Genomic DNA, 18,585 nt, shown 5'->3' with positions numbered 1-18,585 from the left:
TGCTTGTGTGTGATTTGGAAGGTTTGTGTCTGTCTGTGACTCTGCAGAGGTTAAAGCTGTGATCCAGTCTCAGTCTCTGACTGAAGGTTGCTGAGACTCTGATTAGATACACAATGTGAAGTTCACAATTCTCTAAACAAATAAAATGGTAATGACAAACATGAACATCTGTACTTATTTCAGAGACATGAATGTTTACAAACATAATATTTATTTTAAGGATTGGACTTCATAAAGTGCACTGATGTTAGAGTGTGTGTTCATATTTAAATCATTTTGTAGGCTGAAATTGTAACGGTGGACCTGAGATGGTCCAGAGAAAGTAAACACATGTTAATTGGAGTAATATCAACAACAGACTGAGACAGACAGCTGTGAAATGCGCACACAATGACGTCACCTCATTCACTGCTAGCTACACTGCTAGCTACATCGTATCATTCATGATCATCTATGTAAACAACGTTTAAAGAAGCCGCCACAGCTCTGCAGCTGTAACTGTTTCAAATCATATATTTTTGTTCGTTTGAACTCTGAGGATGTTTTTAAAACGGTCTTAAAAGGCTGTTTCTATGGTGGTTGTCACGGACGCCTCAGTAGCTTCTTAGGCTAACCTGGCGCGTCCGGTTCCTGCTGCTAGCTGTCTGCCGCAGGAAGGCTGCGTCCCATTTCAAAGAGCCGCCACTCTGCCGTAACTGTGGCTCAAACACCACTTTATCCTTTAAGAAAAGGCCTTTTATAGCCACTAATGACACACACACACACTAATGCACGTCATTGTCACAGTGTGACTTCACTAAAACCTCTAAAGTATTGTTTATAAAAAGGAAAATGAACCGGGCAGGGCTCTGATGATGGAGACTGGGGCTCTGCAGCTGACGTTTCACAATCCTGATTGCCTTGCTGTACATTCATATAATTAATCAGAGCAGAGTTTAGACTGCACAGTGTGCTGCGCTCACTGTTACTGTGTCAGCTGCTGCCTTCATATATGTTTACTGCTGAGGTTTGATGAAGCAGGTTGTAACAGCCAGAGCAACAGGGATGGGATATGTTGCAAGGTTGAATGATGCCACAAGGTGGTGTTTCTTCCTTGTTGTGTGTGTTGGACTGAGAACCACTGCAGAGCGGCGCTGATGCCCACTCAGCCGACATCTTGGAGCGCGAGCTCTACGTTGTGACAAGCTGATCGCGGGACTCTCTGTGCCTATTGTCATGTATGATCTGGCTATGTAGAGCCGTGGAGACCTGGCGTTTGATGGTCGTAAGTTCTACCAAATAAAGGCACTGTATTCGGAATCTTGTCGGCTATGTTTATGAGTTACCCAGGCATGGCTAGTGCTAGCCCTAGCTAATCTCGCTAGACTCTCCACCCGCAGTTAGCCCCCGTTACAAGGTGGAGGAGAGTCTGATCACGGAGCCTGCTTTGGTTTTAGTTACTGTGAATGCTGCAAAGCATTCACAGTATTGTTCTTGTACTCCAAAAACCTTCGGTCGCTAAAAACTCAAGCAGCGTTTGGGCTACAGACACCGTTCTGGTATCAAAACGTTCAGCCTGTTCTGGAGATTTACGCTATTACTTTTCTTTTTTGTAACCTTTATACTTTGTAAGATTTTGAACTTTTTATAATCTTCATTTTTGCCATTCAAAATGAATGGGGAAGTTTCAAATCCTTTTCAAATCCTTTCAGGCTTTAAAAGCTAATAACTTCAGCATACTTTCAGCTAGAAAAACCATTTAAGCTTTAAAATGAAGCCAAGCCTTTCAGCTATTCAGCTATTACTTTGTGTTTCAAAATCTTTTATGGTTTAAGCACAGTGAGCATTTAAGTTTAAGGTCTTTTTTTCAGCCGTTTCAGAGTTTATAATGGTTGTGTATTGCGTTTGCTAGAGTGGGAGCCTGATTAGTAGAGTGGGAGACTTCAAAACTTTCAGGTGGAAAATTTATTTTTAAACTGCCACTGTGTCCACACTTTTTGCGCTACAGCCATCATTTTATGCTCAAAATGTAGAGCTGCTTCTCTACTTTCAAACAATGTGTCTCTAAACCCTGTCAAATGTACACTTTTTAAACTGTAAGCGTTCAAACAGAGGGAGTACCTTCCAACTCCTTCATTAACCTCCATAGTAATTTCAGAGAGGTGATTTTCTCCAAAGCAGAAATGAGCACCTTTTTTAAACTGCTCCCACAGCCACACTTTTGAGCCCAGGAAAATAAAAATTACACCACTGTTTAGAGCAGGTCCTTGTGGCACTCACAGTTCAAAAATGATTTTGATAGGAGCTACGGTTTTTGACTTAGAAGCAGCTATTTGACAGGTGCGCTGAGGCAAATTTGACAGAGTGCATGCATCTCAGCAGGTAAGCAGTGCACCTGGCAGGTGTTTTCAATTGGTGCATTTACAAGCATTCAGCTTGGCAGAGCTCTCCAATATGTATGCTTGCAAACCTCACTGCTGGTGTGACACTACTGTTGGCTCAGTGGTAGAAAAAGGAACCATAAATGCAGAAGAAGCAGACAGAGCAGGTTCAAGTCCCGCTTTACCTCAAACTTTAAAGATTTTCTGTTGAGCATTCATTCACCAACTTAAACTCTTTCAGCCAGATTTAAGCTCTTTGGAGCATTTCCTGGCATTTCAGCTAGAGACACCATTTAGGCTTTAAAATAAAGCCAAGCCTTTCAGCTGTTCAGCTATCCAGCTGTTCTGTAGTTCAGCTATTCAGCAGTTCAGCTGTCCAGCAGTCCAGCTGTTCAGCTGTGCTTTGAAATCTAATGAGTTCAGCATACATTCAGCTAGAGACACCATTTAAGCTTTAAAATAAAGCCAAGCCTTTCAGCTATCCAGCTGTTCAGCAGTTCAGCTGTTGAAGCTCATTCAGCAAATAAAGTTTCAGCTCTTTGAAGCATTTCTTAGCATTTCAGCTGCAATCTTTCAGCTTGCAGCATTCACAGTGCATTTTCTTCAGGAAATGCTTTTTCTAGTTTGATTTATAATCTCAAACCAAATGTTAGATATGACTGATGGGCTGCAGACCTGCAGGGTGCAACATAACTTTCACCCAAGGAACCCAGGATAGAGCCCATCCCCACCAAGACCCTGGGTGGATCAATGGTGAAAATGAAGACTGATAATCAATATGGATATTAAATAATAATCCACTTATTAAGCAATTTCCTAAATATTTGTTAATATGGATGACATTTAGTCTGAATTACTAACCCTAACCCTAACCCTAGCTCAGCATAATATGACGACTGCCAGTATTATTAGTTTGAGAAGGAGAGTCATTTTGGTCGCAGTTTTGATTATAGAATAAAAGGGAAAATATAAACAAACAAAAAGCTTAACATTGTGAAGACTTGGAAGAACAATGTGACACTGATGAGAGGATTAGGCTTCCCAGGTCATTCCCAGGACAAACCGGCTGGTGATCAGAATTATTTTATTTATTTTTTTACCCAGTTTCGCTGGCGGTGCAGTGCTCACAGCCTGTCCGAGGTCCCGGGCTGAACTTCAAGCCCAGCCCGTCCCTCCAGACAATATTTACTGCTCCACTATAATGACCGCTTTACTCTCATCTTTCTATTGTTTTTAATGGACAGTTCCGCTTACAATTACAGTTCAACACAGCCCAGCAATCAACAGTCGTACACACACACACATATACATATATATATATATATATATATATATATATGTATATGTGTATATATAAATTTCTATCCTTATGACGTAAAAAAATACAATCATATGTCTGGTGTTAACATCTTTGCAGTTATATGTCTGAAAAGTTTCACGTTCCAGCATCTAATCTTTTGGGTCGATCATGGACAATATGATTGGTATTGCTTTAAGCATTCACCGTACTGTTGCTGTCGTCTTTATTCTATTTCATTACAGTACACCTGTATGTTCTTCTGTGCGTTTTTCGATCACTTCACTTTCTGTCGTTTCCGCAGGTTTATCTCAGCAAATTAAGCGCTGGTTTGGGAATGCGAAGGACAGCGGTCCAATTTCCAGCCTGGGAGAAGAAATTCATTCAGGGCTTTTTTTGTTTTGTTTTGTTTTTTGGAGCATTTCAGCTCCAGCAGAAAGCATTCACAGTAGCCTTGTTTTTATTTCAGGAAATGCGTAAATACTGTATACAGCCTGATCCCTGATCCAACACACCTGAATCAAATGGCCTCAATATGCAGTCAAGTTCTCCAGAGTCCTGATAATGACTTCTATATTTGACTCAGGTGTGTTGAAGCACAGACACATCAAAAACCTGCAGGACCCCGGCTTTGAAGCTTGGATGTGAGGATCCTTGGTACAGTATACAGCGGGCTGTAAATGAATGCGCTTCCACTATTACTGCTCCTCCTGGTGGATAAACAAGACATTACCACCATTTTCCCCAAATGCTGCTTAGGGGCGTTCCCACCAGTGGCCGGAATGCCTACGTCATTAGCGGGGGGTCACGTTTAGGCCAAGGTTCGGCCACGAATCGGCCAAGGTCGCGTCACAGATCGGCCGGCCATTTTCGGTGGGTGCATCTGTAAGTAGACTGTAAGTCTGGCTCAATAACAGTTAACTCTTGATGGTTCCTCCACAGAGTGAACCAGCAGAGGTCAGAGGGTCCCAGTGGTCAGTCTGCCCAGCAGCATCAAATAAACCTGGACTCCATATTTATGGTCTGTACATGTACAACTAATGTTACATCTATTCTGCTCACAGTCATCTCCATGCTGCTCTTTGGAGACCAGTGTATTGTCATTGTGTCCAACATGGATCTGATGTTTGGCTCCATGATCTCCCATGATGTCTGATTGGGTCATTCATAAAGTATTCTGTTCCAGCTGCTGGAGGACAAGATCATCACATTTGTAATGAACGAGCTGAAGAAGATCCAGAAGATCCTGAGTTCAGATTACACAGAATGTTTAGAGGATCACAGGGAAGATGAGGAGGTGTTAGAGGATGAGGATGAAGAGAAGAGGAGGAGCAGCAGAGAGGCATTTGTGAAGATCACACTGGACTTCCTGAGGAAAATAAAAGAGGAGGAGCTGGCTGACCGTCTGCAGAGCAGTAAGAGGATTAAATATTTAAGCTGCTGGTGCTAAATGGAACATTTACTGATGTCTCAAGATTAATCAGTATGTCTTCATTTATTCTTTAGGGGAATGAAACTGTCTTGGGCACCTTTTAAATGATTAACAAATTTATTTATATTTTTTATTCAGAACTTTCAGCCACAGTTTGTCAGCGCAAACTTAAATCTGCTCTGAAGAAGAAGTTCCAGTGTGTGTTTGAGGGCATCGCTAAAGCAGGAAACCCAACCCTCCTGAATGAGATCCACACAGAGCTCTACATCACAGAGGGAGGGGCTGCAGAGGTCAATGAGGAACATGAGGTCAGACAGATTGAAACAGCATACAGGAAACCAGACAGACCAGAAACAACAATCAGACAAGAAGATATCTTTAAAGGCTCACCTGGAAGAGATGAACCAATCAGAACAGTGCTGACAAAGGGAGTGGCTGGCATTGGGAAAACAGTCCTAACACAGAAATACACCCTCGACTGGGCTGAAGACAAAGCCAACCAGGACATCCAGTTCATGTTTCCATTGACTTTCAGAGAGCTGAATGTGCTGAAAGAGGAAAAGTTCAGCTTGGTGGAACTTGTTCATCACTTCTTCACTGAAACCAAAGAAGCAGGAATCTGCAGCTTTGAACACTTCCAGGTTGTGTTCATCTTTGATGGTCTGGATGAGTGTCGACTTCCTCTGGACTTCTACAAAACTACAATCCTGACTGACCCTAGAAAGTCCACCTCAGTGGATGTGCTGCTGACAAACCTCATCAGGGGGAAACTGCTTCCCTCTGCTCACCTCTGGATAACCACACGACCTGCAGCAGCCAATCAGATCCCTCCTGATTGTGTCGATATGGTGGCAGAAGTCAGAGGGTTCATAGACCCACAGAAGGAGGAGTACTTCAGGAAGAGCTTCAGAGATGAGGAGCAGGCCAGCAGGATCATCTCCCACATCAAGACATCACAAAGCCTCCACATCATGTGCCACATCCCAGTCCTCTGCTGGATCACTGCTACAGTTCTGGAGGATGTGCTGAAGACCAGAGAGGGAGGAGAGCTGCCCAAGACCCTGACTGAGATGTACATCCACTTCCTGGTGGTTCAGGCCAAAGTGAAGAAGGTCAAGTATGACGGAGGAGCTGAGACAGATCCACACTGGAGTCCAGAGAGCAGGAAGATGATTGAGTCTCTGGGAAAACTGGCTTTTGATCAGCTGCAGAAAGAAAACCTGATCTTCTATGAATCAGACCTGACAGAGTGTGGCATCGATATCAGAGCAGCCTCAGTGTACTCAGGAGTGTTCACACAGATCTTTAAAGAGGAGAGAGGGCTGTACCAGGACAAGGTGTTCTGCTTCATCCATCTGAGTGTTCAGGAGTTTCTGGCTGCTCTTCATGTCCATCTGACCTTCATCAACTCTGGAGTCAATCTGCTGGAAGAACAACAAACAAACCCCCAAAAGTCAAAATTACTTAAAAAGAAAACAAATTTAAAATCTCTCCACCAGAGTGCTGTGAACAAGGCCTTAATGAGTCCCAATGGCCACCTGGACTTGTTCCTCCGCTTCCTCCTGGGTCTTTCACTGCAGACCAATCAGAGTCTCCTACAAGGCCTGCTGACACAGACAGGAAGTAGCTCACAGACCAATCAGGATACAGTCCAGTACATCAAGAAGAAGCTCAGTGAGAATCTGTCTGCAGAGAAAAGCATCAATCTGTTCCACTGTCTGAATGAACTGAATGATGGTTCTCTAGTGGAGGAGATCCAACAGTCCCTGAGTTCAGGAAGTCTCTCCACAGACAAACTGTCTCCTGCTCAGTGGTCAGCTCTGGTCTTCATCTTACTGTCATCAGAAGATCTGGATGTGTTTGACCTGAAGAAATACTCTGCTTCAGAGGAGGCTCTGCTGAGGCTGCTGCCAGTGGTCAAAGCCTCCAACAAAGCTCTGTGAGTAAATATGTGGTCATACCTTTATTTAAAAAAAAAAAAAGAAAAACAGCATTAATTATTTAATTTAACAATTAAATAATTAATAGTGACAAGATGTTATTTCTTTGGCACAGTTTGAATCGTTCTACCACATGAAACTAACACTTCAGAAGTTGCTGATTGTGATCAACAAGTTCTATCACTGACAGATATCCGCAAATGATTTTATCATATATAATACCTCTAGAAATTATTTCTGTAATTTTCCAATAAACTAAATAGTTTAAATGTATGTACACATCTGCATTTTTATAATATTAAATTAAGATTTAACATATTTAGGGAGCTCAAGAAATTTGGATCAATAAATTTGGAACAACCCACTTCCACAACACTGAACTTGTGCACTACAAAACCCACTAACATGGGTTCTCTCCTTCTATCCTTTTAAAAACTCTTCAACCAGTTGGAGCCACTGATTGTTCCAAACAGTAAAAGGTTCAATCAGTCCATAGTCTACGCTAAAATAAATCGAACATTAGTAGACATCCAAGATCCCCACTATGTTTCAGTCCTGACATAAGAACAACAAGGAGTCACTGGTCAGCCAACCGGAGAGGCCTTTGAATTGTGTGTGTGCACGTGTGTGTGTGTGTGTGTGTGTGTGTGTGTGTGTGTGTGTGTATATGTGTGTGTCTGTATAATGTGTGTTTAAAAAGTAATGATAAAGAAGTAATGTAGAAATAGTGATAAAAATTTGCTAGTTCTAGATCATCACTGAATTTTAGCTGTTGTAGAGTGGTTAAACTATTTCTTGATGTTTTGTTTTTCCATAAAATTGTTGAATTTAGCGAATTTAGTTGAATTTAGTGGTCCGGTATGAGGGGAGTCAGCCATGTCTCCGTGAGACAGATGATGTTGCAGTCCCTTATGTCCCTCTGAAACTGTATCCTGGCCCTGAGTTCGTCCAGCTTGTTATCCAGTGACTGGACATTAGCCAACAGGATGCTCGGCAGTGGAGTTTGGTGCACTCTGCGCCTCAGCCTCTCTCTTACGCCGGCTCTTTTCCCTCGGGGCCTTGTCCGTGACCTGGTCCGTCCTTTGTTTGAGCTGGCCCACTGGAAACGCAGTATCTCCCGAGGCCAAGTCGGGTCGGGAGAAAAAGGTGTCAGAATACAGCCAGAGTGCTGTATTCTGATATTAAAAAGAGTCTGTCTGTCATACGTGATATGACACAGAGCAGGCGGAATTATAAAGTCCAAAATTAGAGCTAAACCTAATATATACAAACAAAGCGTAGGAGCAGGTACGACGGCTGCTGACCTCACCGGCGCCATCTTGGATCTTAAGGGGAACTATGTGAGAGTGCTGTTTGTAGATTACAGCTCAGCATTCAACACCATAGTTCCCTCCAGGCTGGTCTCTAAGCTGCTGGACCTGGGCCTGGGCCCATCCCTGTGCAGGTGGGTTCACAGCTTCCTGACCAGCAGACCACAGGTGGTACGAGTGGGTCACCTCACCTCATCCTCCCTCACCCTCAACACTGGATCCCCCCAAGGCTGTGTGCTCAGCCCTCTGCTGTACTCACTGTACACCCATGACTGCGAGGCCACGTCAGAGTCCAACGTCATCATCAAGTTTGCTGACGACACTGCTGTTGTGGGACTAATCTCTCACAATGAGGAGACAGCCTACAGGAGAGAGGTCTCCCGCCTGGAGAACTGGTGCCAGGAGAACCACCTCCTGCTCAACGTCAGCAAAACAAGGGAACTGATCGTGGACTTCAGCAGGAAGCAGCAGAGGGACTACCATCCACTTGTCATCAGTGGTGCTGAGGTGGAAAGAGTGGACACTTTCAAATACCTGGGAGTGACCATCTCACAGGACCTGTCCTGGACTCATCACATAAACATCACTGTGAAGAAGGCCAGACAGCGTCTCTACCTCCTCAGGCGGCTGAGAGACTTCAAGCTCCCACTCAAGGTGCTCAGGAACTTTTACACCTGCACCATCGAGAGCATCATGCGTGGGAGCATCACCACCTGGATGGGAAACTGCACCAAGCAGGACTTCATGGCCCTAAAAAGGGTGGTTCGTTCAGCTGAACGGACCATCAGAACCACCCTCCCCAACCTGCAGGACATTTACACCAAGCAGTGCAGGCTGAGGGCCATGAAGATCCTAAAACAGCCCAGCCACCCCGGACACTCTCTCTTCTCCCTGCTCCCATCTGGCCGGCGTTACCGCTGCCTGAGGACTAAGACTGAAAGGTTGAAGAAGAGTTTTTACCCACAAGCCATCCGTCTGCTCAACTCTGAGCCCTAACTGGACCATTATTGCACAGTGTAAATATTATAATTTAAAAAGTGTGTATAGTGTATAGTATATAGAGTATAGTGTATAGTGTGAATTACTTTTTTTTATTTTTATTCTTCTTATTTATATGTGTGTGTATATAAGGTTGCAGGTACAAAATACATTTCACTGTGCATTGTACTGTGTATAACTGTGCATGTGACAAATAAACACTATCTTACTCTTATCTTACTCTTACTTAAACCAAGCAAGAGTTTATTAGGGATCAGTAAGACCAAATCGTTGACTTTTGTTAAAACCATCATTTTCCCCATGAGTGATATAGGTAAAATATTCCAGTATGTGCCATTATACACTTATCATTATTAACAAATGAATATTATTCAACTGTACCAAGTCTAAGAGCCTGGAGGAAAATTTTATACCTCAGTATTTAATGTTGCCTGACTGTTGTGTGGTGGTGGTGTTATGAAAATTACAATTCAGAGGCAAATTTGTTGATTTACTCCAACTGATGGAGTAATCTGATATAGATGAGAACTTTTCTATAAGCGTGATTGTCTTCAGAAGAGAGGTTTGTGAGTTCCCAAGGAAAAGTAGTACATCATCAGCATAAAGGCTTATATTATGTCAATTCAATTCAATTCAATTCAATTCAATTCAATTCAATTCAAATATCTTTATTGTCCCCTAAGGGCAATTATTTCCACAGCCAGTAGTACAGAATTCTAAAAAAAACAGTTATACCATAAGAACATACATAAAAGCAAACATAAAATCACAACAGATCATTTAAAAACCTAATCGCTGTTGGGACAATTGACTCCCTCAATCTATTTGTCCTGCAACCTGGAACCGGTATCTGCGTCCAGAGGAAAGAAACGTAAACTCCTGGTGCAGTGGATGGTCTAAATCTACTAGGATAAGTCTGGCCTTTTTCACTGACCTCACCTTTTGTAGGTCAGTGAGGTTGCTTAGGGCTGTGCCAGCAATTTTTCCGCACACCTTTACAACTTTACAAGAGGCCCCGTGGTAGACCCAGGACACGCTGGAGGGATTATATCTCTCGGCTGGCCTGGGAACGCCTTGGGGTCTCTCCGGATGAGCTGGAGGAGGTGGCTGGGGAGAGGGAAGCCTGGGCTTCTTTGCTTAGGCTCCTGCCCCCGCGACCCGGCCCCGGATAAGCGGAAGAGAATGGATGGATGGATGGACCTTTACAACTCCTAGCAGTTTATTTCTATTCTTAACATTTAAAAAATCAAACCAGCAGATGAGATTAAAAGTGATGACTGACTCAATAAAACAAGAGTAAAACATTTTCCTAAAAGTTGAATCCACATTAAAACCACGGAGCTTCCGATAAAAATCCATCCTCTGATGGGCCTTTTTACAAAGTGAGTCTACGTGGGCTTCAACAGTCAGCCTGTTGTCAACGATCGTTCCCAGATATTTATACTGGTCCACAACCTCAACATTTTCCCAAGAAATAACCACAAATCAATGACCATCTCCTTTGTTTTTAGAAACATTTATCTTTAAAAAGGAGGACTCACACCAGTCAGTGAAATCCCTGACCTCTGGTCCGTGATCTTGGTCATCACTGCTGACAAGGGACAGAATCACAGAGTCATCAGCAAATTTTAAAATGTGGCGCTGTGGATACCGGCTGTGACAATCATTAGTATATAAAATAAATAAAAGGGGTGAAAGAACACAGCCCTGAGGAGACCCAGTAGAAGAAAAGAGGACATCGGAAAGAACGCCGCTGACCCTCACCCTCTGAGAACGTACAGTTAAAAAGTCAATCAACCAACATATGAGGCCAGAATCAATACCATAAAAACACTGTAATTTCTTAGCCAAAATGTGTGGTTGAATACAGTTAAAAGCAGATGAGAAATCAACAAAAAGCAGCCTTGCAAAGGTTTTTGTGCCTCCAGATGTCTTAAAATCATGTTTAAAGGGTTCCCGTTGCATCCTCCACTCCCCTGCCTGACCCGTAAACAAACTGGAGTGGGTCCAGATGTTCTCTAACTCTAGATAAAAGAATTTCCTTAATAATCTTTTCAAATGTCTTCACTGCTAATGAAGTGAGGGCAACAGGCCTAAAATCATTCAGAGACCGAGTGTCCTTACTTTTGGGGACAGGAACAATGATGGAGGCTTTCCAAAGCTGAGGGATCCTGTGAGTATTAAGAGACATGTTAAAAAGAAAACTAAAGATATCTGCCAGCTGCAGGGCACAGTTTATAAGAAAACAGCCTCCAATGCCATCAGGACCTGAGCTTTTTCTCTCCTTAGTCTTCTGAGAGAGATTAAAAACAGTTCCACTATCAATGTGTACTGTGACTGTGACACCTGAAAGCACACTCTTAAAACCAGAAAGCTCCTCGGTAAAATCATAAATATTAAAACGATTGTAAAAACTATTAAAATCATTAGACAACTTAAAAGCAGGCAAGGAATTAAAATTAATCCAAGTCCTTTTGGTTGGCATCCCCATCAAAGATTTAACCCCATCCCAAGCCAGTCGAGAATTATTGGACCTAAACATGTTCTCCACCCTCTCCTTATAATTCACTCGGGCTATTTTCAGTTCCTTCCTCACTTGTTTTTTGAGTAACTGGTATCGAGCCATATCCCCATTATTAAAACTTATATTTCGCAAGTTAATTAAACTTTTTACTGATTTGGAAATCCAAGGTTTATTATTAGGAAATATAGTGATGGATTTCCTGGGGATTCAATTCAATTCAATTCAATTTTATTTATATAGCGCCAAATCACAACAAACTGTCGCCTCAAGGCGCATTGTATTGTGGGTAAAGACCCTACAATAATACAGAGAAAACCCAACAGTCCAAACGACCCCCTATGAGCAGCACTTGGCGACAGTGGAAAGGAAAAACTCCCTTTTAACAGGAAGAAACCTCCATCAGAACCAGGCTCAGGGAGGGGGGGGGGTCATCTGCCGTGACCGGTTGGGCTGAGGGGAGAGAAAGACATGCTGTGGAAGAGAGCCCGAGATTAAAATCAATTAATGATTAAATGCAGAGTGGAGTATAAACAAAGTAAATAAGGTGAATGAGAAGAAACAATGACTGATTCTTCACAGAAAGTTACATAAGATGAGATGATGTCTGTGAGCTCATCAAGGTCAGTGCATGCACTTTTAAACATTTTCCAGTCAGTGCAGCTCAAACAGTCCTGAAGACAGTGGATAGACTCCTCCGACCACACTGGAACCAAACATGGCTCCAGCTTGTGTTTCTTCAGGACAGGTTTGTAGGACGGAACCAAATAAACAACACTGTGGTCCGATGAGCCGAGCGGGGCTCTGCTTAAGGATTTGTAAGCGTCTTTCACCATCCCATAACACAAATCCAAGGACTTCATAAGTTGAGTGGGACATGTCACATACTGATAAAAGTTACCAAGTGACTTCCCGAGCCTGCAGTGATTAAAATCCCCCATAGTGTCTGGGGAAATTCCCTGAAGGCAATGCACAGTCTTCCCAATAGCCTGAGAAGCTAAATCCACATTGGCCTTAGGATGAATGTAGACAAGGGTAATAAAAAGCTGTGGAAGTTCCCTGGGCAGATTAAAAGGGTGCAATGACACTGCAAGAAGTTCAATATCGGGAGTACAGTGCGTCTCCCTGATGACAATTGTGTTGCACCATTTTTTATTCACATAAAGGCACAAGCCTCCACTGAGTGATTTACCTGTCACCATGGAGTCTGTGTCCAACTGAGTGGGCTCTCCGAGCCCCTCAATCTCTAAGTCCAACTGCAAGTCATGGTCCTTTAGCCATGTTTCTGTCAGTGCCAAGACACAAGCACTTTTGTATTCTGCCAGATACCTGACATTTGCATGAAGCTCCTCAATTTTCCCACAGAGAGACTGGACATTTGCCAACATAATAGTGGGAAGTGGCATCCGACGGTGGCCCTGCCACTTCAGCCTCTGACGCACACCACCGCGTCTCCCCCGTTTTCTGACCCCAGACAACCTGTGCTCCCAACGTCGATCTTCTGTGGAGTTTCCAATCCGGAGAATATCCGTGGGAAAAACTGCAGAGGGTTCCACAAAGCCCACACCTGAGTCCCTCAGGAAGAGGAGGAAATCCCGACTATACTGCAGACGTTCTTGGTTCACACAGAGTCCGCCCAAAAAGTGACACAAAAGTGTCAAAACAATAAAAAAGTGCACTAAGCAAGTGTAAGTTATCATGATTGTTGCTTTTCTACCATTTGCCCTATAACGATAAAAAAATAAAATAAGAAATAGTATAAAATATGAATACACAACATGCACACAACGCACTCAACTACTGTTGCCTGTTGCCATTACCAGCGCCAGCGAACCAAAGTATGGCTCTAAAATATGGTAAAATATGGTTTGTATTTTCAGTTTGAATTCCTATAATATCTACATTTTGTCAAATTGCTTCTGCTAGTGGCTCAATGAAGATGACAAATAGGTGAGGGAGAGAGTGGGCAGCCCTGCCTGGTGCCCCTCTGCAGATGTAACCTTTGGGAAGTAAGATCTTTTGTCCTAATATGTGCATTTGGGGAGCTGTATAGGGTTTGGAACCAGTTTATGGAGGAGTTTACCCAGTTAATTGCTTTCTCTGCATCTAAAGAGACAGCTGTGGTTTCTAATTTGGTAATGGAACAGTAGTGTTTTACATATTAGTCTGTGAGTATTATTGGCTGACTGTCTACCCTTGATAAAACCTGTTTGGTCAAGATATATAATGGATGGAGTATTTTTGTTTCTAATCTTTTGGAAAGGACTTTGCAAATTATTAAAGTCTACATTTATGAGTGAGATTGGCAGTAGCTGGATAGGAGTGTGGGATCTTTGCCTGGTTTAAGAAGCAAGCTAATGTTGGCAGAATTTATATGTGGAGATAGTTTGTGATTATTCTGAATAGTTTGCAACTGAATAGTTTGTGATTATTCTGAATTTGAGTCACCATTCTGAAAAAAAGTGGGTGCCAGGTAGGCTAGAAAACATTGTAGAGCTCTACTGGAAAACCATCTGGACTTGGAGCTTTATTATTATTATTATTATTTACACCACACGGATCTACAGCAATGACAATGGAATGTCATTCAGCCTGGAGAAGTGTAGTTGGATGGTAACAAAGAGAGGGAAAGTAGTCAGAACCAATGGGATTCCACTACCAGAAGGAAACATTGAGGACAGCTACAAGTACCTTGGAATCCCACAGGCAATTGGGAACCATGAAGAGACCGCTAGAAAAGCTGCAACATCCAAGTACCTACAGAGAGTAAGGCAAGTCTCTAAAGTGTCCGCTGAATGGGAAGTTGTCAGATATCCTGCTGGGAAAATAAGCTGTCCAAAAGATGAAATGGAAGCCATTGATGTCAAGACAAGAAAGCCCCTTACCATGCCTGGAGGGTTTCACCTCAAATCCAGCACCTTGAGACTGTGCCCTAAGCGGGACGAAGGAGGCCAAAGAAACAACAAAGATCCACGAATACACTAGAATAGAATAGAATAGAATAGAATAGAATAGAATAGAATAGAATGTGCAAGAAGATGGCCACAAAGGATGATGTGCTTAGTGAGTACATCAGGTGGCAGAAACCCAAGAAGGAATAGGGGAAAGAACGGGAACCATCATGGAAGGGCAGGCCTCTGCATGTCATGTACCACTGGAAGATAGAAGAAGTGGCCGAGATCTCTGTCCAAGACACAGAGTTCTCTTGAAGAGCGCAATACTGGGAACAGCTAAGATACTGCACAGGACCTGGAAGCTCCCAGGCCTCTGGTAGAGGACCAGAGCTTATAAGACATGGTAAATGGTAAATGGACTAGTTCTTATATAGCGCTTTTCTACTCAGATATGAGCACTCAAAGCGCTTATACAACACATTTTTACATTTACCCATGCACACTCATTCATACAAGCACTTCCATGATTAATTAACTAAGCTAAGTGCTTTTTTAATTATGTAACATTCACTCACATTCATACTCCGACAGAACGGTCGGAGAGCAACTTGGGGTTAAGTATCTTGCCCAAGGATACATTGGCACGCAGCCAGCAGTAGCCAGGAATTGAACCACTGACCTTCCGATCAGTAGGTGACCTGCTCTACCTACTGAGCTACAGCCACCCCGTAGGGGTGAGCTGGTATTTTTGTATTTTTTTCTTTAAATTTGTTCTTTTTCCCCAAAATTATACTACCCAGTTTCACATCCTATTATTGTATTTTTTCCTTATGTTTTTGTCATGATCCTGGGCTGTAGGCCCTTATGTTCTTTGAGTTGTGTTATGAACAGTGATGTCGGTAACGCGCTACTTAGTAACGCGTTACTCTAATCTGACTACTTTTTCTCAGTAACGAGTAATCTAACGCATTACTATTTGCAGTCCAGTAATCAGATTAAAGTTACTTATCCAAATAACTGTGCGTTACTATTTTTGTTATTTTCCTCAGTACAAAGATATATTTTTGCTTTCTTCTTGAGTCTCGGGCAGTGACGTCCGGCAGATGCAACAGTTAAGTCCCGTTTTCGGCATGAGGACAATAACAGCACAGCGACACAAACGTAAACAATGGAGGGAGGAGAGAGATGCACGTTTTCTAGCTGAAATACAGACACTATTGTGAATCTGTGTCAGCTAAAGATGACAACATCAAGGTTAGTTGTGCTCTCTGTGCTGGCAACAAAGTGCTATCTAGCTTCAATAACACTACGTCAAATATAAGGAAACATCTGGAGTCACGGCGCAGTCAAACTTACAGAGTGAGTCCCAAAAGGTGGTGAAGCAGAGCTGCGGCTAATGCAGGAGCCCCCCAGCACCCAAACAACAAAAGCTGGACTCAGTGGCGGTCTCTGATATGAGCGACATGGGCAGCCACCCAGGGCGGCATTTCATCTAGCGCGGCATGACTGCCCCCCTCCCCCCAACGCATTGCGATCGCCGCAGCAGCGCCTACCGCACTGCTCCACTTGTGGGGTAATGGGCGCCCTCTGCTTGCTGTGTGGTGCATGTACCTTTCTGCTATGGTCAGACAGGTTGTAACAGAAGGAAAGGGGCAGGTGGGGGATTCTCTCGTCTCGGTTGCTGAGACTAGAATTACAGAACCCCGCAAGGGACAAAAAAGAGAAAAAAAAGATTCACTTTTGCGAGATCTCGCAAAACTTTTCAATATTAGTACATACGCTTCCGTGTTAATCTTAATATGGCAGTGTCCATGAGGATGAAAGGCTTGGCAAGAGCTTGCCAGCAAAAGTCGCCTTTATTCCTAATTCACTTTTGTTACTGTTGGCTGTAACCACGCCAAAACTGTACAGGCATGAATGAATGAACCCGGCTGACTGTCTCGCGCTCACGCCATCACTGCTTCACTCGACCCACACCTGAGAGGAGAAGGGGGCGGGGCAGCGCTGTGTGTGTTTGTGGCGATCGAGTGAAGCAGTGAGGCATGAGAGCGAGACAGTCAGCCGGGTTCATTCATTCATGCCTGTATAGTTTTGGCGATATCTTGAATGCGTTTCTGTCTTAATCTTGATACGGCAGCGTCCCTGAGGACGTTGAAAGGATCGGCGAGAGGTTGCCAGCAAAAGTCACCTTTAATTTATAATTCAGCGGTTACTGTTGGCCGTAACCACGCCAAAACTGTACAGGCATGAACAGAGGTGGGCTGAAATTCAGCCCGGGAGCTTGGTTTGGAGAGGCCTTTTATCCGATCGTACAACTGACAAAAAAAAAATCTGACCTGTTCGGGAAACCTCCCGAAGGCCACCACGCCAAAACTGTACAGGCCTGCCCCACCCCTTCTCCTCTCAGCCTGGGGTGCGAGTCGAATGAAGCAGTGATGGCGTGAGACAGTCAGCCGGGTTCATTCATTCATGCCTGTACAGTTTTGGCCTGGTTACAGCCAACAGTGACCGCTGAATTATAAATAAAGGCGACTTTTGCTGGCAGTCTGTCACAAAACCTTTCATCCTCACTGACACTGCCATATCAACATTAACACGAAGTGTATGTACTAATATTGAAAACTTTTGCGAGATCTCGCAAAACTGACTCTTTATTTTTTTTTGTCCTCCCATGTTTTTTTTTCTCCCATGTTCCACAGAATGAATCTGTCTAAAATTAGATGCACACAACTGATAGAGCACAAAGCACATTTCATTTATAATACTGTAAATATGGTCATTAATTTACAGTATTTGTGTGAACCCGAATCCTGATGAAAAAATAACACAAATACGAATCTAGACAGTTTGGACAAATGTTGGTGGATGGTGCAGTGTTGCCAGATTGCCAGATTGGGCAGCTTGTGAACACATTGGGCTGGAAAATTATATAGATACATCTATATAATTATAAAATTATATAGATGTATAGAGGTGAAAAGCAGCCAAAATTTTAGCAACTCACCCAAAGCTGTGTATATTTAAATATATATCACACCTGGTGCTATTAACATGAGTTTCAATGGAGGTTTTGTTGTGTTGGGCTGGCAACTGTCAGTCAGCTCTGACAACCCTGGGGATGGGCGGTGGTGATAACCTATTCCGCTTCAGTGTGAATTACGGCAGATGGAAAGGAAAAGGTTAAAGTCATCACGTGCACAGTTTAGGAAAAAGAGAAAAAAAGAAGAGGAGAAACAAGGAAAGATAAAGGTAAGCAGAAGCTGTGTAATATTTCAGTTTCTTCCATGTTTTTTCAAGTAAAATTTAAAAGAAATTCTGAGTGTGCCTGTGATGGTGGGGAGACCTTCTGTTAAAACCTGTCTGTCAGACCATGGCAGAAAGCTACATGCACCACACAGCAGGTGCTCATTTTCCCCCAAGTGGAGTAGTGCGGTAGGCGCTGCTGCGGCGATCGCTATGGGAGGTTGGGGGGGCGCTGGCGTGGATGCTCGCCCAGGGCGCCAAACAGGCTAGGACCGCCACTGCCTGGACTTCAGTACAAACCAGTAAGTGGGGGAGAGCTGAAAAACTTGAAAAGCCCTATATAATGTAGGTACAATAACACAGACTCTTAAAGATTGTTGAAAAACAGGTTATTTCTGCATTTTATATATAAGCCCTTCATAAATCATGCTGACTGCATTCTATTTACCAATATAAGCAAAGACATTACACATAAAAATACATAGAGACATCTGAATCACTTTATGACAGATGATCACTTTTTGGCACAAGACCGGTCGCTGTTGAAAGTAACTAATAAAGTAACTTTTAATCAAACTTAGTTACTTCT

General features: G+C 43.1%; 1 protein-coding gene and 1 pseudogene across 1 annotated transcript in view; one reads left to right on the top strand and one right to left on the bottom strand.

Moving 5' to 3' along the window:
• The window catches only part of LOC115791158 (NACHT, LRR and PYD domains-containing protein 12-like), a 1,329,445-nt pseudogene that overhangs the window by 1,238,733 nt on the left and 72,127 nt on the right, over positions 1-18,585 (bottom strand).
• LOC115791215 (NLR family CARD domain-containing protein 3-like) overlaps positions 4,424-18,585 on the top strand; it is a 59,354-nt gene continuing 45,192 nt past the window's right edge. Inside the window, exons 1-3 of the mRNA XM_030745369.1 lie at positions 4,424-4,678; positions 4,844-5,072; positions 5,228-7,028. Coding sequence (XP_030601229.1) covers positions 4,676-4,678; positions 4,844-5,072; positions 5,228-7,028 — 2,033 coding nt within the window. The 5' untranslated portion in view covers positions 4,424-4,675. The remainder of the gene's footprint in view (positions 4,679-4,843; positions 5,073-5,227; positions 7,029-18,585) is intronic.

Source organism: Archocentrus centrarchus, chromosome 2 (assembly GCF_007364275.1).
Source record: "Archocentrus centrarchus isolate MPI-CPG fArcCen1 chromosome 2, fArcCen1, whole genome shotgun sequence".
Classification (NCBI taxonomy): Eukaryota; Metazoa; Chordata; class Actinopteri; order Cichliformes; family Cichlidae; genus Archocentrus; species Archocentrus centrarchus.
Note: the sequence above shows the minus strand (reverse complement) of the source record. Positions and strands in the feature narration are given on the sequence as shown.